Consider the following 22,472-nt stretch of genomic DNA (forward strand, 5'->3'; position numbering starts at 1 on the left):
ATATTATAGACAGGGATATTATAGGCACGGATATTATAGACACGGATATTATAGACACAGATATTATAGACACGGATATTATAGGCACGGATATTATAGGCACGGATATTATAGACACAGATATTATAGGTATGGTTATTATAGACAGGGATATTATATACACGTTTATTAAAGAAACGGATATTATAGAAACGGTTATTATGGAGCGTCAGCTTCTCGTACAATCTGTCAGAGCTCGATACGGAAGTCCAGGCCGCTCCCCGCCATCTTCTTTTTATATTCTTCATCAAATATGAGGTTCTGAGAATCCAGGAAATGGTTCTTCCAGTCTCCTACAGTTCCTAAGAACAGAGGGAAAGGTTATGATTGGCCGGGGATGTGAATGGTTGGCCAAGGGAAGCCATCTTGTCGTAGTCCTTTCCATGGACAGGATGAGAGGATAAGGGTATATATACATACCTCCCAACATCTGTGAAAGGGAAAGAGGGACAAATGGCGGCACGCGTAGCGATCCCCCTAAGCCACACCCCCAATCACTCCCTGGCCACGCCCCAAATTTTAGCCATATTATAATAATAAAAATCATCTCAATTAAAAAATAAAAAAAATTTCCTCATTGGGATTTGAACCCAGAACCTGCAGTGTCCATGAACAATAATAACACAGCGCCCCAACCCACTGAGCTATTAGCTCTGCGATTATCAAGGATTAGAATTTTGGTAACTAATTTCCGGGCTGAGTCCTCTTCATACAAGGGTGGGGGTTGTTGTATATTGCAGCAAACCCCCACCGCTAATAACCGCGGTCGTTGCTTGCACCGATCGCGGCTATTAACCGGTCCGTTGCCTCCGCCATCTTTATTCTGATTGCCGCGCCCCCGAACGTCATCGGGGGGCGGCAATCGGTTGCCATGGTAGCCTCGGGTCTTCGTTTGACACGAGGCTACATGACTTCTGCAGATTCGTTACAATGAGCCAGTGGCTCATTGTAATGAATGAGCTGCAAAAATGCCATATATTGCAATACAGAAGTATTATCCAGAAGTATTGCAGTATATGGTAGGAGCGATCTGACTATCTAGGGTTAATGTACCCTAGATGGTCTAATAAATAGTGGAAAAAAAAGAGAAGTTTAAAAAAGTTTAAAAAAAGAAAAAAAAAATTAATAAAATATAAAAAATTCAAATCACCCGCCTTTCCCTAGAACTGATATAAAACATAATAAACAGTAAAAATAACTAATAAAAAAATTAGGTATCAAAATATAAAAACGGTTACGGGCGGCGGTGACCTCCGAGGCGGGAAATGGCGCCCAAATGTCCGAAATGCAACTTTTACACCTTTTTACATCACATAAAAAATGGAATAAAAAATGACCAATATGTCGCACAGACCTCAAAATGGTAGCAATGAAAACATCGTCTCATTTCGCCAAAAATGACCCCTCACACATCTCCGTGCGCCAAAGTATGAAAAAGTTATTAGCTTCAGAAAATGGCAAATTTTTTTTTCTTTTTTGTACACATTTGTTACATTTTTTTAAATGTATTAAAACACAATAAAACCTATATAAATTTGGTATCACCGCGATCGCACCGAACCAAAGAATAAAGCTGACGTGTTATTTTGAGCAAAGAGTGAAAGTCGTAAAAACTGAGCCCACAAGAACGTGACGTTTTTTTTTCAATTTTTCTACATTTGGAATTTTTTTTCAGCTTCGCAGTACACGGCAGGGAATAATAAATAACATTACGGGAAAGTAAAATGTGTTACGCACAAAATAAGCCCTCACACAGCTCTGTACACGGAAAAATGAAAAAGTTATGGATTTTTGAAGGTGGAGAGCGAGAAATGAGCGAAAAAACCTCCGTCCTTAAGGGGTTAATGCCTTGGTATATAGAGAGGGATCTTCTCAGAGATTATTGTAATTATTGCGACTATTATTATTATTATGGAGATTATTATTATTATTTTTTCTATTATTAATAATCATCTCCATAATAATAAAAATAATAAAATTTATAATAATAATAATAATAATAATAGTCTCAATAATTACAATAATAATCTCTGAGAAGATCCCTCTCTATATATCAGTGCATTAGTCTGTGTCACAGTGTAAATGGCAGATAACACTTCTTAGTTACCAGAAATCCTCAGCTCTGTATCACTGGGCTTATAGCTCAGTTAGTTAAGCTCCTGTCTATGGTGCAGAGGGTCCCAGGTTCGAATCTCAGCCTGGCCAAAACTTTATGTAATTTAATTAACTAAAGAGCTTGTGTCTGGGGAATCCCTGGAGACCATATATGGACAGATGCTGATCTGAGCTGATGACGTGGTCCCTGCTCTCCGCTAAGCCGACACTTCTCTGAAAAGGATTCCCTGCCCGATGTCTGCTCTGGGGAACCCTAGGAGATGCAGTGACCATATATGGACAGATGCTGATCTGACCTGATGACGTGGTCCCTGCTCTCCGCTAAGCCGACACTTCTCTGAAAAGGATTCCCTGCCCGATGTCTGCTCTGGGGAAGCCTAGGAGATGCAGTGACCATATATGGACAGATGCTGATCTGACCTGATGACGTGGTCCCTGCTCTCCTCTAAGCCGACACTTCTCTGAAAAGGATTCCCTGCCCGATGTCTGCTCTGGGGAAGCCTAGGAGATGCAGTGACCATATATGGACAGATGCTGATCTGACCTGATGACGTGGTCCCTGCTCTCCGCTAAGCCGACACTTCTCTGAAAAGGATTCCCTGCCCGATGTCTGCTCTGGGGAAGCCTAGGAGATGCAGTGACCATATATGGACAGATGCTGATCTGAGCCTGATGACGCGGTCCCTGCTCTCCGCTAAGCCGACACTTCTCTGAAAAGGATTCCCTGCCCGATGTCTGCTCTGGGGAACCCTAGGAGATGCAGTGACCATATATGGACAGATGCTGATCTGAAGCTGATGACGTGGTCCCTGCTCTCTCCGATAAGCCGACACTTCTCTGAAAAGGATTCCCTGCCCGATGTCTGCTCTGGGGAACCCTAGGAGATGCAGTGACCATATATGGACAGATGCTGATCTGAGCCTGATGACGTGGTCCCTGCTCTCCGCTAAGCCGACATTTCTCTGAAAAGGATTCCCTGCCCGATGTCTGCTCTGGGGAACCCTAGGAGATGCAGTGACCATATATGGACAGATGCTGATCTGACCTGATGACGTGGTCCCTGCTCTCCGCTAAGCCCGACACTTCTCTGAAAAGGATTCCCTCCCGATGTCTGCTCTGGGGAAGCCTAGGAGATGCAGTGACCATATATGGACAGCTACTGATCTGACCTGATGACGTGGTCCCTGCTCTCCGCTAAGCCCGACACTTCTCTGAAAAGGATTCTCTCCCGATGTCTGCTCTGGGGAAGCCTAGGAGATGCAGTGACCATATATGGACAGATGGTGATCTGAGCTGATGACGTGGTCCCTGCTCTCCGCTAAGCCTGACACTTCTCTGAAAAGGATTCCCTGCCCGATGTCTGCTCTGGGGAACCCAAGGAGATGCAGTGACCATATATGGACAGATGCTGATCAGACCTGATGACGTGGTCCCTGCTCTCTGCTAAGCCCGACACTTCTCTGAAAAGGATTCCCTGCCCGATGTCTGCTCTGGGGAAGCCTAGGAGATGCAGTGACCATATATGGACAGATGCTGATCTGAGCTGATGACGTGGTCCTGCTCTCCGCTAAGCCGACACTTCTCTGAAAAGGATTCTCTCCCGATGTCTGCTCTGGGGAACCCTAGGAGATGCAGTGACCATATATGGACAGATGCTGATCAGACCTGATGACGTGGTCCCTGCTCTCTCTGCTAAGCCGACACTTCTCTGAAAAGGATTCTCTCCCGATGTCTGCTCTGGGGAAGCCTAGGAGATGCAGTGACCATATATGGACAGATGCTGATCAGACCTGATGACGTGGTCCCTGCTCTCCGCTAAGCCCGACACTTCTCTGAAAAGGATTCCCTGCCCGATGTCTGCTCTGGGGAACCCTAGGAGATGCAGTGACCATATATGGACAGATGCTGATCTGAAGCTGATGACGTGGTCCCTGCTCTCCGCTAAGCCCGACACTTCTCTGAAAAGGATTCCCTGCCCGATGTCTGCTCTGGGGAACCCTAGGAGATGCAGTGACCATATATGGACAGATGCTGATCTGACCTGATGACGTGGTCCCTGCTCTCTCTGCTAAGCCGACACTTCTCTGAAAAGGATTCTCTCCCGATGTATGCTCTGGGGAAGCCTAGGAGATGCAGTGACCATATATGGACAGATGCTGATCAGACCTGATGACGTGGTCCCTGCTCTCCGCTAAGCCCGACACTTCTCTGAAAAGGATTCCCTGCCCGATGTCTGCTCTGGGGAACCCTAGGAGATGCAGTGACCATATATGGACAGATGCTGATCTGAAGCTGATGACGTGGTCCCTGCTCTCTCCGATAAGCCGACACTTCTCTGAAAAGGATTTCCTGCCCGATGTCTGCTCTGGGGAACCCTAGGAGATGCAGTGACCATATATGGACAGATGCTGATCAGACCTGATGACATGGTCCCTGCTCTCCGCTAAGCCCGACACTTCTCTGAAAAGGATTCCCTGCCCGATGTCTGCTCTGGGGAACCCTAGGAGATGCAGTGACCATATATGGACAGATGGTGATCTGAACCTGATGACGTGGTCCCTGCTCTCCGCTAAGCCCGACACTTCTCTGAAAAGGATTCCCTCCCGATGTCTGCTCTGGGGAAGCCTAGGAGAGGCAGTGACCATATATGGACAGATGCTGATCTGACCTGATGACGTGGTCCCTGCTCTCCGCTAAGCCCGACACTTCTCTGAAAAGGATTCCCTGCCCGATGTCTGCTCTGGGGAACCCTAGGAGATGCAGTGACCATATATGGACAGATGCTGATCAGACCTGATGACGTGGTCCCTGCTCTCTGCTAAGCCCGACACTTCTCTGAAAAGGATTCCCTGCCCGATGTCTGCTCTGGGGAAGCCTAGGAGATGCAGTGACCATATATGGACAGATGCTGATCAGACCTGATGACGTGGTCCCTGCTCTCTGCTAAGCCGACACTTCTCTGAAAAGGATTCCCTGCCCGATGTCTGCTCTGGGGAACCCTAGGAGATGCAGTGACCATATATGGACAGATGCTGATCTGACCTGATGACGCGGTCCCTGCTCTCTGCTAAGCCTGACACTTCTCTGAAAAGGATTCCCTCCCGATGTCTGCTCTGGGGAACCCTAGGAGATGCAGTGACCATATATGGACAGATGCTGATCTGACCTGATGACGTGGTCCCTGCTCTCCGCTAAGCCCGACACTTCTCTGAGAAGGATTCCCTGCCCGATGTCTGCTCTGGGGAAGCCTAGGAGATGCAGTGACCATATATGGACAGATACTGATCTGACCTGATGACGTGGTCCCTGCTCTCCGCTAAGCCCGACACTTCTCTGAGAAGGATTCCCTCCCGATGTCTGCTCTGGGGAAGCCTAGGAGATGCAGTGACCATATATGGACAGATGCTGATCAGACCTGATGACGTGGTCCCTGCTCTCTGCTAAGCCGACACTTCTCTGAAAAGGATTCCCTGCCCGATGTCTGCTCTGGGGAACCCTAGGAGATGCAGTGACCATATATGGACAGATACTGATCTGAAGCTGATGACGTGGTCCCTGCTCTCCGCTAAGCCCGACACTTCTCTGAAAAGGATTCCCTGCCCGATGTCTGCTCTGGGGAACCCTAGGAGATGCAGTGACCATATATGGACAGATGCTGATCTGACCTGATGACGTGGTCCCTGCTCTCCGCTATGCCCGACACTTCTCTGAAAAGGATTCCCTCCCGATGTCTGCTCTGGGGAACCCTAGGAGATGCAGTGACCATATATGGACAGATGCTGATCTGACCTGATGACGTGGTCCCTGCTCTCCGCTATGCCCGACACTTCTCTGAAAAGGATTCCCTGCCCGATGTCTGCTCTGGGGAACCCTAGGAGATGCAGTGACCATATATGGACAGATGCTGATCTGACCTGATGACGTGGTCCCTGCTCTCCGCTAAGCCGACACTTCTCTGAAAAGGATTCCCTGCCCGATGTCTGCTCTGGGGAAGCCTAGGAGATGCAGTGACCATATATGGACAGATGCTGATCTGACCTGATGACGTGGTCCCTGCTCTCCGCTAAGCCGACACTTCTCTGAAAAGGATTCCCTGCCCGATGTCTGCTCTGGGGAAGCCTAGGAGATGCAGTGACCATATATGGACAGATGCTGATCTGAGCCTGATGACGCGGTCCCTGCTCTCCGCTAAGCCGACACTTCTCTGAAAAGGATTCCCTGCCCGATGTCTGCTCTGGGGAACCCTAGGAGATGCAGTGACCATATATGGACAGATGCTGATCTGAAGCTGATGACGTGGTCCCTGCTCTCTCCGATAAGCCGACACTTCTCTGAAAAGGATTCCCTGCCCGATGTCTGCTCTGGGGAACCCTAGGAGATGCAGTGACCATATATGGACAGATGCTGATCTGAGCCTGATGACGTGGTCCCTGCTCTCCGCTAAGCCGACATTTCTCTGAAAAGGATTCCCTGCCCGATGTCTGCTCTGGGGAACCCTAGGAGATGCAGTGACCATATATGGACAGATGCTGATCTGACCTGATGACGTGGTCCCTGCTCTCCGCTAAGCCCGACACTTCTCTGAAAAGGATTCCCTCCCGATGTCTGCTCTGGGGAAGCCTAGGAGATGCAGTGACCATATATGGACAGCTACTGATCTGACCTGATGACGTGGTCCCTGCTCTCCGCTAAGCCCGACACTTCTCTGAAAAGGATTCTCTCCCGATGTCTGCTCTGGGGAAGCCTAGGAGATGCAGTGACCATATATGGACAGATGGTGATCTGAGCTGATGACGTGGTCCCTGCTCTCCGCTAAGCCTGACACTTCTCTGAAAAGGATTCCCTGCCCGATGTCTGCTCTGGGGAACCCAAGGAGATGCAGTGACCATATATGGACAGATGCTGATCAGACCTGATGACGTGGTCCCTGCTCTCTGCTAAGCCCGACACTTCTCTGAAAAGGATTCCCTGCCCGATGTCTGCTCTGGGGAAGCCTAGGAGATGCAGTGACCATATATGGACAGATGCTGATCTGAGCTGATGACGTGGTCCTGCTCTCCGCTAAGCCGACACTTCTCTGAAAAGGATTCTCTCCCGATGTCTGCTCTGGGGAACCCTAGGAGATGCAGTGACCATATATGGACAGATGCTGATCAGACCTGATGACGTGGTCCCTGCTCTCTCTGCTAAGCCGACACTTCTCTGAAAAGGATTCTCTCCCGATGTCTGCTCTGGGGAAGCCTAGGAGATGCAGTGACCATATATGGACAGATGCTGATCAGACCTGATGACGTGGTCCCTGCTCTCCGCTAAGCCCGACACTTCTCTGAAAAGGATTCCCTGCCCGATGTCTGCTCTGGGGAACCCTAGGAGATGCAGTGACCATATATGGACAGATGCTGATCTGAAGCTGATGACGTGGTCCCTGCTCTCCGCTAAGCCCGACACTTCTCTGAAAAGGATTCCCTGCCCGATGTCTGCTCTGGGGAACCCTAGGAGATGCAGTGACCATATATGGACAGATGCTGATCTGACCTGATGACGTGGTCCCTGCTCTCTCTGCTAAGCCGACACTTCTCTGAAAAGGATTCTCTCCCGATGTATGCTCTGGGGAAGCCTAGGAGATGCAGTGACCATATATGGACAGATGCTGATCAGACCTGATGACGTGGTCCCTGCTCTCCGCTAAGCCCGACACTTCTCTGAAAAGGATTCCCTGCCCGATGTCTGCTCTGGGGAACCCTAGGAGATGCAGTGACCATATATGGACAGATGCTGATCTGAAGCTGATGACGTGGTCCCTGCTCTCTCCGATAAGCCGACACTTCTCTGAAAAGGATTTCCTGCCCGATGTCTGCTCTGGGGAACCCTAGGAGATGCAGTGACCATATATGGACAGATGCTGATCAGACCTGATGACATGGTCCCTGCTCTCCGCTAAGCCCGACACTTCTCTGAAAAGGATTCCCTGCCCGATGTCTGCTCTGGGGAACCCTAGGAGATGCAGTGACCATATATGGACAGATGGTGATCTGAACCTGATGACGTGGTCCCTGCTCTCCGCTAAGCCCGACACTTCTCTGAAAAGGATTCCCTCCCGATGTCTGCTCTGGGGAAGCCTAGGAGAGGCAGTGACCATATATGGACAGATGCTGATCTGACCTGATGACGTGGTCCCTGCTCTCCGCTAAGCCCGACACTTCTCTGAAAAGGATTCCCTGCCCGATGTCTGCTCTGGGGAACCCTAGGAGATGCAGTGACCATATATGGACAGATGCTGATCAGACCTGATGACGTGGTCCCTGCTCTCTGCTAAGCCCGACACTTCTCTGAAAAGGATTCCCTGCCCGATGTCTGCTCTGGGGAAGCCTAGGAGATGCAGTGACCATATATGGACAGATGCTGATCAGACCTGATGACGTGGTCCCTGCTCTCTGCTAAGCCGACACTTCTCTGAAAAGGATTCCCTGCCCGATGTCTGCTCTGGGGAACCCTAGGAGATGCAGTGACCATATATGGACAGATGCTGATCTGACCTGATGACGCGGTCCCTGCTCTCTGCTAAGCCTGACACTTCTCTGAAAAGGATTCCCTCCCGATGTCTGCTCTGGGGAACCCTAGGAGATGCAGTGACCATATATGGACAGATGCTGATCTGACCTGATGACGTGGTCCCTGCTCTCCGCTAAGCCCGACACTTCTCTGAGAAGGATTCCCTGCCCGATGTCTGCTCTGGGGAAGCCTAGGAGATGCAGTGACCATATATGGACAGATACTGATCTGACCTGATGACGTGGTCCCTGCTCTCCGCTAAGCCCGACACTTCTCTGAGAAGGATTCCCTCCCGATGTCTGCTCTGGGGAAGCCTAGGAGATGCAGTGACCATATATGGACAGATGCTGATCAGACCTGATGACGTGGTCCCTGCTCTCTGCTAAGCCGACACTTCTCTGAAAAGGATTCCCTGCCCGATGTCTGCTCTGGGGAACCCTAGGAGATGCAGTGACCATATATGGACAGATACTGATCTGAAGCTGATGACGTGGTCCCTGCTCTCCGCTAAGCCCGACACTTCTCTGAAAAGGATTCCCTGCCCGATGTCTGCTCTGGGGAACCCTAGGAGATGCAGTGACCATATATGGACAGATGCTGATCTGAACCTGATGACGTGGTCCCTGCTCTCCGCTATGCCCGACACTTCTCTGAAAAGGATTCCCTCCCGATGTCTGCTCTGGGGAACCCTAGGAGATGCAGTGACCATATATGGACAGATGCTGATCTGACCTGATGACGTGGTCCCTGCTCTCCGCTAAGCCCGACACTTCTCTGAAAAGGATTCCCTGCCCGATGTCTGCTCTGGGGAACCCTAGGAGATGCAGTGACCATATATGGACAGATCTGATCAGACCTGATGACGTGGTCCCTGCTCTCTCAGCTAAGCCGACACTTCTCTGAAAAGGATTCCCTGCCCGATGTCTGCTCTGGGGAAGCCTAGGAGATGCAGTGACCATATATGGACAGATGCTGATCTGACCTGATGACGTGGTCCCTGCTCTCTGCTAAGCCTGACACTTCTCTGAGAAGGATTCCCTCCCGATGTCTGCTCTGTGGAAGCCTAGGAGATGCAGTGACCATATATGGACAGATACTGATCTGACCTGATGACGTGGTCCCTGCTCTCCGCTAAGACCGACACTTCTCTGAGAAGGATTCCCTCCCGATGTCTGCTCTGGGGAAGCCTAGGAGATGTAGTGACCATATATGGACAGATGGTGATCTGAACCTGATGACGTGGTCCCTGCTCTCTCAGATGAGCCGACACTTCTCTGAAAAGGATTCCCTGCCCGATGTCTGCTCTGGGGAAGCCTAGGAGATGCAGTGACCATATATGGACAGATACTGATCTGACCTGATGACGTGGTCCCTGCTCTCCGCTAAGCCCGACACTTCTCTGACAAGGATTCCCTCCCGATGTCTGCTCTGGGGAAGCCTAGGAGATGCAGTGACCATATATGGACAGATGGTGATCTGAACCTGATGACGTGGTCCCTGCTCTCCGCTAAGCCCGACACTTCTCTGAAAAGGATTCCCTGCCCGATGTCTGCTCTGGGGAACCCTAGGAGATGCAGTGACCATATATGGACAGATGCTGATCTGACCTGATGACGTGGTCCCTGCTCTCTCAGCTGAGCCGACACTTCTCTGAAAAGGATTCCCTGCCCGATGTCTGCTCTGGGGAACCCTAGGAGATGCAGTGACCATATATGGACAGATGCTGATCTGACCTGATGACGTGGTCCCTGCTCTCCGCTAAGCCGACACTTCTCTGAAAAGGATTCCCCTCCCGATGTCTGTAGAAGCCATTCTGTACTGCGAGTTCTGGCTTTCAAAGTATTTACTATGGGGACACAGCGCCGGGACACAGCGGGACCTGGGGGGAAAATCCGTGACATTCTCATAGCTGCCCGTGACGCGGGGCAGAGGTACGAAAAACGGGAAAGTCCCGTCAAAATCGGGACGGTTGGGAGCTATGTATATATGTATGTATATACTGTATGGGGTGATGGTCTTTAGGGTCGGTAGTGTCTCGTGACCTATAGACACTTACTACAACTTACCTTTCCTCATAAAGGATGTGACAGACTGGTCAAAAACCGACTCGGGGAGGCAGCTGAAGTTGACCACAGGGTTGTTCTTCATGGACTTGAAGGACGTGTGTTGGAGGATCTTCTGGACCACGTCTTCAGGGAAGTCTTTCCCCAAGAACTTCATGACTTTCAGGATCTCACGTCGAGGGTCCTGCATGAGGAGAGTGTTAGCGTCCAGTGTGACCCCTTCTGACTAGGCGGGGATCCCCCTCACCTCAATCATGTCCTCGTAGAAGATGTAGAGGATCTTGTGATGGTCCTTCGCCTTCCACCATCCGATCACGTGGTCAAACCAGTCTCCCCAGGTTACTAGGGGCGGAAATTTAAAGGAAATGTCCATCAATAAGGATCATAGTCCCGCCCGTGGTGTCCTTACTGGTGGGGGGGGGCAAACTAGAAATAATGCATGATGGGAGAAAGTGGTTGCGGTGCCCTCCATGGTCAGTGACTCACCTTTTCCAGACATGAAGTTGGAAAAGAAATCTTCCCAGGTGCCGGGGTCCGCCATGGTCTGATCCATCTTGTGGAAGTAGTAGTAGGACACCATGCAGTCCTTAGGGTTCCTCGCAACGTATACGACCTGTCCGGGAGAGCACATCACAGCCGCACTATATACCGGGACACAACATGGCTGCCAGGGGCCGCACCACCCAACTCTATCCCTCTCCGTCCCCACTCACCTTCACGTCTTTCTCCCAGAACGAGGGCGGCACCAGCTGGACCGGGAGATGAGTCTTCAGGATCCGAGGAGACGGCATGGACTCAGCCACTTCCAGAGCTGGAGGTAGAAGAGATGATACAATTGTCCATCTTCTATCCATCTACCTGATGTCTGTCTACACTCCGGCACTTACAGGTGTGTCCCATCTCCAGGAACGGCACCTTGATGAAGCACGGCGCCCGCAGACTCCTCGCCACGTCTCCGTCCAGGACAATCAGATCCAGGATCTCCTGCATCCAGGTGGTCCCTGCCAGGAAAAGGTCCCTCAGTTACATCTGCTGTAACTGCAGAGAATCCCTCCCACCCCTGAGCTGAGGCCCCTCACCTGATTTGGGGTAAGATGCCACCACAATGTCACCGTCCCGAGCCTGGAAGTTGTATATTGTGTCCCATATGTCACAGATCCCCTGAAGGAGGGTGACCCCTTGTAGCTCTCCCATGTCTGGGCTGAAGTTCGCCATTTCCTGCACCACCTTCTCTATGACCTGAGGATCCATCCTGGAGGAGAAGAGTCTTGCATATGAACACTTACTTATTCTGCTGCAGACCACCAACCTTCCCTCCTGCAGACCATCCACATCTGCCGGAATAGACCACTAAACCTATCTCCTGCTGCAGACCTGTAAATTGCCTGCTGCAGACCATGCATCTATCCCGCTGCAGACCAAGCACCTATCTTGCTGCAGACCATGCACCTATCCCGCTGCAGACTATGCACCTATCCCGCTGCAGACCATGCACCTATCCCGCTGCAGACCATGCACCTATCCCGCTGCAGACCATGCACCTATTCCGCTGCAGACCATGCACCTATCCCGCTGAAGACCATGCACCTATCCTGCTGCAGACCATGCACCTATCCCGCTGCAGACCATGCACCTATCCCGCTGCAGACCATGCACCTATCCCGCTGCAGACCATGCACCTATCCCGCTGCAGACCATGCACCTATCCCGCTGCAGACCATGCACCTATCCCGCTGCAGACCATGCACCTATGCCGCTGCAGACCATGCACCTATGCCGCTGCAGACCATGCACCTATGCCGCTGGAGATCTATAACTCCCCTGCTGCAGACCAAGCACCTATCCTGCTGCAGACCTATAACTTTCCTACTGCAGACCATCCACCTATCCCGCTGCAGACCTGTAACTCTCCTGCTGCAGACCATCCACCTATCCTGCTGCAGACCATCCACCTATTCCGCTGCAGACCATGCACCTATCCCGCTGAAGACCATGCACCTATCCTGCTGCAGACCATGCACCTATCCCGCTGCAGACCATGCACCTATCCCGCTGCAGACCATGCACCTATCCCGCTGCAGACCATGCACCTATCCCGCTGCAGACCATGCACCTATCCCGCTGCAGACCATGCACCTATGCCGCTGCAGACCATGCACCTATGCCGCTGGAGATCTATAACTCCCCTGCTGCAGACCAAGCACCTATCCTGCTGCAGACCTATAACTTTCCTACTGCAGACCATCCACCTATCCCGCTGCAGACCTGTAACTCTCCTGCTGCAGACCAAGCACCTATCCTGCTGCAGACCATCCACCTATCCCGCTGCAGACCTGTAACTCTCCTGCTGCAGACCATCCACCTATTATGTGCCTGACATCATGTGCATTCCATGTGACTTAGTGCCACACAGGGTTAGTTTGGATGTTATTGTTTTATTTGTATCTCTCCTGCTAAGGCTCAGGGATCTGTGTGTGCTCCTCCCACATTCCCTGCATAGACACTACATTGCTGCCCATGCAGCAGAGCCCACTGTGCTCCTCTGATTCCAACCCTGCTGAAGCTCTGCTCCAGGGCTGAGGTTCCTCCAAATTTTTGCTCCACATCAGAATCATCAACACAGCCAACCGATCCACCGCCTTGTGTGTACCTGCAGTAGGGACCATCAGCAGCCAAGCCACGGCCTTGTGTGTACCTGCAGTAGGGACCATCAGCAGCCAATCCAAGGCCCTGTGTGTACCTGCAGTAGGGACCATCAGCAGCCAAGCCACGGCCTTGTGTGTACCTGCAGTAGGGACCATCAGCAGCCAAGCCACGGCCTTGTGTGTACCTGCAGTAGGGACCATCAGCAGCCAAGCCACGGCCTTGTGTGTACCTGCAGTAGGGACCATCAGCAGCCAAGCCACGGCCTTGTGTGTACCTGCAGTAGGGACCATCAGCAGCCAAGCCACGGCCTTGTGTGTACCTGCAGTAGGGACCATCAGCAGCCAATCCACGGCCATGTGTGTACCTGCAGTAGGGACCATCAGCAGCCAAGCCACCGCCTTGTGTGTACCTGCAGTAGGGATCAGCAGCAGCCAAGCCACCGCCTTGTGTGTACCTGCAGTACGGACCATCAGCAGCCTGTTACGTGCTGCTGTGTGGACTGGGTGCCATTAAAGAGACTGTGAGTTATTTCAACATTTCAACATTGCATGTCTAATTATAATATTTGAATATTTTACTGATGTTATACTGTCACCTGGTAGCAGGCAGGCATTCCTATTGGCTGCTGACCCAGAACCTTCTAGAAGGGAGAGCCCAGAGTTTATATAAGTGGTTAGGAGATAGATAGAGAGGAGAAGCAGAGTCTGTAGCAGAGTGAGGACTGTGTCTCCTCGTCTGTCCCTGGGCCTCCCCGGTACCATCATCCCGGAACCGTTACCGGCTGGGACTGCCCCAGGGGGATCCTCACAATTCTGTGCCCCCCAGGTCAGTCCAGTGCGCTGCAGATATTGGGGCTCATTTACTAAGGGTCGCGCTGCTGATTTTCCTTGGACTTATACACGGACAATCCACTTAAATGCACCAGGAAGAAGAAGGTGAACCCCGGGGACCTGAGCGGGGAAGCGACACATGCAGGATATCGGGTGCACGATCTTAGTGACTCCCCGCACAGCACATTATACACGGACAATGCACTTACATGCACCAGGAAGAAGAAGGTGAACTCCGGGGACCTGAGCGGGGAAGCGACACATGCAGGATATCGGGCGCAGGATCTTAGTGACTCCCCGCACAGCGCATTATACACGGACAATGCACTTACATGCACCAGGAAGAAGGAGAACTCCGGGGACCTGAGCAGGGAAGTGACACATGCAGGATATCGGATGCACGATCTTAGTGACTCCCCGCACAGCCCATTATACACGGACAATGCACTTACATGCACCAGGAAGAAGAAGGTGAACTCCGGGGACCTGAGCGGGGAAGCGACACATGCAGGATATCGGGCGCAGGATCTTAGTGACTCCCCGCACAGCGCATTATACACGGACAATGCACTTACATGCACCAGGGAGAAGAAGGTGAACTCCAGGGACCTGAGCGGGGAAGCGACACATGCAGGATATCGGGCGCAGGATCTTAGTGACTCCCCGCACAGCGCATTATACATGGACAATGCACTTACATGCACCAGGAAGAAGAAGGTGAACTCCGGGGACCTGAGCGGGGAAGCGACACATGCAGGATATCGGGCGCAGGATCTTAGTGACTCCCCGCACAGCGCATTATACACGGACAATGCACTTACATGCACCAGGAAGAAGGAGAACTCCGGGGACCTGAGCAGGGAAGTGACACATGCAGGATATCGGATGCACGATCTTAGTGACTCCCCGCACAGCCCATTATACACGGACAATGCACTTACATGCACCAGGAAGAAGAAGGTGAACTCCGGGGACCTGAGCAGGGAAGCGACACATGCAGGATATCGGGCGCAGGATCTTAGTGACTCCCCGCACAGCGCATTATACACGGACAATGCACTTACATGCACCAGGAAGAAGAAGGTGAACTCCAGGGACCTGAGCGGGGAAGCGACACATGCAGGATATCGGGTGCAGGATCTTAGTGACTCCCCGCACAGCGCATTATACACGGACAATGCACTTACATGCACCAGGAAGAAGAAGGTGAACTCCGGGGACCTGAGCGGGGAAGCGACACATGCAGGATATCGGGCGCAGGATCTTAGTGACTCCCCGCACAGCGCATTATACATGGACAATGCACTTACATGCACCAGGAAGAAGAAGGTGAACTCCGGGGACCTGAGCAGGGAAGCCACACATGCAGGATATCGGGTGCACGATCTTAGTGACTCCCCGCACAGCGCATTATACACGGACAATGCACTTACATGCACCAGGAAGAAGAAGGTGAACTCCGGGGACCTGATCGGGGAAGCGACACATGCAGGATATCGGGCGCACGATGTTAGTGACTCCCCGCACAGCGCATTATACACGGACAATGCACGTACATGCACCAGGAAGAAGAAGGTGAACTCCAGGGACCTGAGCGGGGAAGCGACACATGCAGGATATCGGGCGCAGGATCTTAGTGACTCCCCGCACAGCACATTATACACGAACAATGCACTTACATGCACCAGGAAGAAGAAGGTGAACTCCAGGGACCTGAGCGGGGAAGCGACACATGCAGGATATCGGGTGCAGGATCTTAGTGACTCCCTGCACAGCGCATTATACACGGACAATGCACTTACATGCAGCAGGAAGGAGAAGGTGAACTCCGGGGACCTGAGCGGGGAAGCGACACATGCAGGATATCGGGTGCAGGACCTTAGTGACTCCCCGCACAGCGCATTATACACGGACAATGCACTTACATGCACCAGGAAGAAGAAGGTGAACTCCAGGGACCTGAGAGGGGAAGCGACACATGCAGGATATCAGGTGCAGGATCTTAGTGACTCCCCGCACAGCGCATTATACACGGACAATGCACTTACATGCACCAGGAAGAAGAAGGTGAACTCCGGGGACCTGATCGGGGAAGTGACACATGCAGGATATCGGGGCACGATCTTAGTGACTCCCTGCACAGCGCATTATACATGGACAATGCACTTACATGCACCAGGAAGAAGAAGGTGAACTCCGGGGACCTGAGCGGGGAAGCGACACAAGCAGGATATCGGGTGCAGGATCTTAGTGACTCCCCGCACAGCGCATTATACACGGACAATGCACTTACATGCACCAGGAAGAAGAAGGTGAACTCCGGGGACCTGAGCGGGGAAGCGACACATGCAGGATATCGGGTGCAGGACCTTAGTGACTCCCCGCACAGTGCATTATACACGGACAATGCACTTACATGCACCAGGAAGAAGAAGGTGAACTCCAGGGACCTGAGCGGGGAAGCGACACATGCAGGATATCGGGTGCAGGACCTTAGTGACTCCCCGCACAGCGCATTATACACGGACAATGCATTTTCTGTGACCTCCGGGGATGAGATAAGTAAATGAGCTCCACTGCGTCATTGGTTCAGATGCAAAGTCCTGCCGGACCGGCTACTGGTTTAATTATTGACCCAGTCCCTGAGAGCAAAAGAAATCCCACTCCATCCCTGCTGCAGATCACCCACCAATCCTGCTACAGACGTGCCACCTACTTACCCTGCTGCAGACCACCTACCTACCCTGCTGCAGACCACCTACTTACCCTGCTGCAGACCACCTACCTACCCTGCTGTAGATCATCCACCTCCAGTGCAGATCCGGCTGCTGTGGAGACGCTTGTTGTGTTGCTTCCTCCTCCTGATCTTCAACTTTTTTGTGTCTGATGCCAAAGGGGAAGAGCAAACAGAGTCCATGGCCGGAGGAGAAAAGCCCAAACACATGACTCCGTGTACCTACAGTGTATCTATTACAGGCTTAGATACACTCTGCTGAGCTGTGTATCTAATCCCCTCCTGTGTGATACTGTCTGCTGAGCTGTGTATCTAATCCCCTCCTGTGTGATACTGTCTGCTGAGCTGTGTATCTAATCCTATCCTGTGTGATACTGCCTGCTGAGCTGTGTATCTAATCCCATCCTGTGTGATACTGTCTGCTGTGCTGTGTATCTAATCCCCTCCTGTGTGATACTGTCTGCTGAGCTGTGTATCTAATCCCCTCCTGTGTGATACTGTCTGCTGAGCTGTGTATCTAATCCCCTCCTGTGTGATACTGTCTGCTGAGCTGTGTATCTAATCCTATCCTGTGTGATACTGTCTGCTGTGCTGTGTATCTAATCCCCTCCTGTGTGATACTGTCTGCTGAGCTGTGTATCTAATCCCATCCTGTGTGATACTGCCTGCTGAGCTGTGTATCTAATCCTATCCTGTGTGATACTGTCTGCTGTGTTGTGTATCTAATCCCCTCCTGTGTGATACTGCCTGCTGAGCTGTGTATCTAATCCTATCCTGTGTGATACTGTCTGCTGAGCTGTGTATCTAATCCAAGCCTATGTGATACACAGCTCAGCAGGCAGTATCACACAGGAGAGGATTAGATACACAGCTCAGCAGGCAGTATCACACAGGATGGGATTAGATACACAGCTCAGCAGACAGTATCACACAGGAGGGGATTAGATACACAGCACAGCAGACAGTATCACACAGGATAGGATTAGATACACAGCTCAGCAGGCAGTATCACACAGGATGGGATTAGATACACAGCTCAGCAGACAGTATCACACAGGAGGGGATTAGATACACAGCTCAGCAGACAGTATCACACAGGAGGGGATTAGATACACAGCTCAGCAGGCAGTATCACACAGGAGAGGATTAGATACACAGCTCAGCAGACAGTATCACACAGGATAGGATTAGATACACAGCTCAGCAGACAGTATCACACAGGAGAGGATTAGATACACAGCTCAGCAGGCAGTATCACACAGGATAGGATTAGATACACAGCTCAGCAGGCAGTATCACACAGGATAGGATTAGATACACAGCTCAGCAGGCAGTATCACACAGGAGAGGATTAGATACACAGCTCAGCAGTATCACACAGGAGAGGATTAGATACACGGCTCAGCAGACAGTATCACACAGGATAGGATTAGATACACAGCTCAGCAGGCAGTATCACACAGGACAGGATTAGATACACAGCTCAGCAGGCAGTATCACACAGGATGGGATTAGATACACAGCTCAGCAGGGAGTATCACACAGGATAGGATTAGATACACCGCTCAGGCAGTATCACACAGGATAGGATTAGATACACAGCTCAGCAGGGAGTATCACACAGGATAGGATTAGATACACTTCAGCTGCGTCCTCCGCATTGCCAGCAGCCCCCCTTATAGCCACAGACATAGAATTGGAGGATAACAGCTGCCAGTAGGGGGCGCTCCCTGCACACATATTGTAGCCGATGGGATCCATATAAATCCCTGCGCAGTGTCTCCCCCTTGTGGTGTTTGTGCTGCTGTTTATATTGCACATGTCTTCAGCAGAGGCTGCGGATGCGTCCACTTACCTGCTGCAGTGTGGACGGTGTCGGCTGGGAGTGGTGGTCGCCTTTAAGTGCGATGATCTGCAGGCAGATTTGAACTGAGCTATTTCCTTGGGGGTTGTGTCCGGACCCTCACAGGGGGAGTTTTCCTTTTACAGAACATGAAACGTGTAAAGGAACAATCAATCCTAATGTCACATTATATCTGTATCCCGGAAAGCTGGGTGATAAACTACGTGGCTGCTCACACAATGGCCACCCAACTTTCCAAGGAGCTGCCTCTTCCTGCAGTGGTGGTGATCACTCTCTATACAGGGATGTGGACTGCACAGGTCACGACCTCTAAGGGTGGTCTGAGTGTAGGTGATAGCGGGGGGGCTCAGAGCCATGGGGGGGTAGGTTCCTCTCACAGCACCCAGTATAGAGAATCTGCAGCTGCATCTCCCTCCTCTCCCAAGGTAACTGAGAGGGCGGAGGAGGCAGAATACGCTGCGCATGTATAGAGGACTCTGGACATTGGCTGCAGGGTGGACGGAGAAGAGGTAAGTACCTAACGGATCCTGTCCTTGTTATCAGGAGGAGTCGTCATTGTGGTGTGGACCAGGTGGAGAACAAAAGTAATGAGAACGTCTACCCCCAGGCACTGGATGGTAGACGTACCCCCCCCCCCTATATAAACACAGAGATGTTTAATATGAACTGTGCTTTATTCAGCTTTCGTTACAATGTACCATTTTAGTTTCCTGCTCCTCGTTAATGATGTGGGGGTCTATGAACATTGACTTATAAAGGGTCTATGGGGGTCTGGGGCAGTGACTGAAGTCCAGCTCCAGGATCAGCACAGGCTCAGGTTTCTACTTATCCCTTCACTATAATGTAGGCTGTGGATCTACTTGTTCCAAGTGATGGAGGTCAGCGCAGGGGGGAGGAGCTCTGAGGTCAGCGCAGGGTGGAGGAGCTCTAAGGTCAGCGCAGGGTGGAGGAGCTCTAAGGTCAGCGCAGGGTGGAGGAGCTCTAAGGTCAGCGCAGGGTGGAGGAGCTCTAAGGTCAGCGCAGGGTGGAGGAGCGCTAAGGTCAGCGCAGGGTGGAGGAGCGCTAAGGTCAGCGCAGGGTGGAGGAGCGCTAAGGTCAGCGCAGCGTGGAGGAGCGCTAAGGTCAGCGCAGGGTGGAGGAGCGCTAAGGTCAGCGCAGGGTGGAGGAGCTCTATGGTCAGCGCAGGGTGGAGGAGCTTTAGGCTCAGCGCAGGGTGGAGAAGCTCTAAGGTCAGCGCAGGGTGGAGGAGCGCTGAGGTCAGCGCAGGGTGGAGGAGCTCTGAGGTCAGCGCAGCGTGGAGGAGCTCTGAGGTCAGCGCAGCGTGGAGGAGCTCTGAGGTCAGCGCAGCGTGGAGGAGCTCTGAGGTCAGCGCAGCGTGGAGGAGCGCTAAGGTCAGCGCAGGGTGGAGGAGCGCTAAGGTCAGCGCAGGGTGGAGGAGCGCTAAGGTCAGCGCAGGGTGGAGGAGCGCTAAGGTCAGCGCAGGGTGGAGGAGCTCTAAGGTCAGCGCAGGGTGGAGGAGCTCTAAGGTCAGCGCAGGGTGGAGGAGCTCTAAGGTCAGCGCAGGGTGGAGGAGCTCTAAGGTCAGCGCAGGGTGGAGGAGCGCTAAGGTCAGCGCAGGGTGGAGGAGCGCTAAGGTCAGCGCAGGGTGGAGGAGCGCTAAGGTCAGCGCAGGGTGGAGGAGCGCTAAGGTCAGCGCAGCGTGGAGGAGCGCTAAGGTCAGCGCAGGGTGGAGGAGCGCTAAGGTCAGCGCAGGGTGGAGGAGCGCTAAGGTCAGCGCAGGGTGGAGGAGCTCTATGGTCAGCGCAGGGTGGAGGAGCTTTAGGCTCAGCGCAGGGTGGAGAAGCTCTAAGGTCAGCGCAGGGTGGAGGAGCGCTAAGGTCAGCGCAGGGTGGAGGAGCTCTAAGGTCAGCGCAGGGTGGAGGAGCTCTAAGGTCAGCGCAGAGTGGAGGAGCTCTAAGCTCAGCGCAGGGTGGAGGAGCTCTAAGCTCAGCGCAGGGTGGAGGAGCGCTAAGCTCAGCGCAGGGTGGAGGAGCTCTAAGGTCAGCGCAGGGTGGAGGAGCTTTAGGCTCAGCGCAGGGTGGAGGAGCTCTAAGGTCAGCGCAGGGTGGAGGAGCTCTAAGGTCAGCGCAGGGTGGAGGAGCTCTAAGGTCAGCCCAGGGTGGAGGAGCTCTATGGTCAGCGCAGGGTGGAGGAGCTCTAAGGTCAGCGCAGGGTGGAGGAGCTCTATGGTCAGCGCAGGGTGGAGGAGCTCTAAGGTCAGCGCAGGGTGGAGGAGCTCTAAGGTCAGCGCAGGGTGGAGGAGCTTTAGGCTCAGCGCAGGGTGGAGAAGCTCTAAGGTCAGCGCAGGGTGGAGGAGCGCTAAGGTCAGCGCAGGGTGGAGGAGCGCTAAGGTCAGCGCAGGGTGGAGGAGCTCTAAGGTCAGCGCAGGGTGGAGGAGCTCTATGGTCAGCGCAGGGTGGAGGAGCTCTAAGCTCAGCGCAGGGTGGAGAAGCTCTAAGCTCAGCGCAGGGTGGAGGAGCGCTAAGGTCAGCGCAGGGTGGAGGAGCTCTAAGGTCAGCGCAGGGTGGAGGAGCTCTATGGTCAGCGCAGGGTGGAGGAGCTCTAAGCTCAGCGCAGGGTGGAGGAGCTCTAAGCTCAGCGCAGGGTGGAGGAGCGCTAAGCTCAGCGCAGGGTGGAGGAGCGCTAAGCTCAGCGCAGGGTGGAGGAGCTCTAAGGTCAGCGCAGGGTGGAGGAGCTTTAGGCTCAGCGCAGGGTGGAGGAGCTCTAAGGTCAGCGCAGGGTGGAGGAGCTCTAAGGTCAGCGCAGGGTGGAGGAGCTCTAAGGTCAGCCCAGGGTGGAGGAGCTCTATGGTCAGCGCAGGGTGGAGGAGCTCTAAGGTCAGCGCAGGGTGGAGGAGCTCTATGGTCAGCGCAGGGTGGAGGAGCTCTAAGGTCAGCGCAGGGTGGAGGAGCTCTAAGGTCAGCGAAGGGTGGAGGAGCTCTAAGGTCAGCGAAGGGTGGAGGAACTCTATGGTCAGCGCAGGGTGGAGGAGCTCTAAGGTCAGCGCAGGGTGGAGGAGCTTTAGGCTCAGCGCAGGGTGGAGGAGCTCTAAGGTCAGCGCAGGCTGGAGGAGCTTTAGGCTCAGCGCAGGGTGGAGGAGCTCTAAGGTCAGCGCAGGGTGGAGGAGCTCTATGGTCAGCGCAGGGTGGAGGAGCGCTAAGGTCAGCGCAGGGTGGAGGAGCTCTAAGGTCAGCGCAGGGTGGAGGAGCTCTAAGGTCAGCGCAGGGTGGAGGAGCTCTAAGGTCAGCGCAGGGTGGAGGAGCTCTAAGGTCAGCGCAGGGTGGAGGAGCTCTAAGGTCAGCGCAGGGTGCAGGAGCTCTTAGGTCAGCGCAGGGTGGAGGAGCTCTAAGGTCAGCGCAGGGTGGAGGAGCTCTAAGGTCAGCGCAGGGTGGAGGAGCTCTAAGGTCAGCGCAGGGTGGAGGAGCTCTAAGGTCAGCGCAGGGTGGAGGAGCTTTAAGGTCAGCGCAGGGTGGAGGGGCTCTAAGGTCATCGCAGGGTGGAGGAGCTCTAAGGTCAGCGCAGGGTGGAGGGGCTCTAAGGTCAGCGCAGGGTGGAGGAGCTCTAAGGTCAGCGCAGGGTGGAGGAGCTCT

General features: G+C 53.0%; 1 protein-coding gene across 6 annotated transcripts; it reads right to left on the reverse strand.

Moving 5' to 3' along the window:
* Positions 1–151: 151 nt before the first annotated feature.
* Positions 152–17,138, reverse strand: LOC140074576 (sulfotransferase 1C1-like). 6 transcript variants are annotated; one of them, XM_072119576.1, is made up of 8 exons: positions 17,035–17,138; positions 11,849–12,021; positions 11,657–11,770; positions 11,483–11,580; positions 11,256–11,382; positions 11,017–11,111; positions 10,773–10,953; positions 152–341 (listed from the first exon to the last, which is right to left on the reverse strand). In XM_072119576.1, the coding sequence occupies exons 2-8, from the start codon at positions 12,018–12,020 to the stop codon at positions 229–231; spliced, it is 900 nt and encodes a 299-aa protein (XP_071975677.1). In that variant the 5' UTR covers position 12,021; positions 17,035–17,138; the 3' UTR covers positions 152–228. The 6 variants fall into 6 exon arrangements, with proteins under 6 accessions (XP_071975677.1, XP_071975678.1, XP_071975679.1 ...); XM_072119577.1 differs by having other exon boundaries at positions 17,031–17,128; XM_072119578.1 differs by lacking the exon at positions 17,035–17,138 and adding an exon at positions 16,985–17,001.
* Between the last annotated feature and the right edge of the window lie 5,334 nt (positions 17,139–22,472).

The sequence above is a fragment of the Engystomops pustulosus genome, chromosome 8 (assembly GCF_040894005.1).
Source record: "Engystomops pustulosus chromosome 8, aEngPut4.maternal, whole genome shotgun sequence".
In the NCBI taxonomy this organism is placed as follows: Eukaryota; Metazoa; Chordata; class Amphibia; order Anura; family Leptodactylidae; genus Engystomops; species Engystomops pustulosus.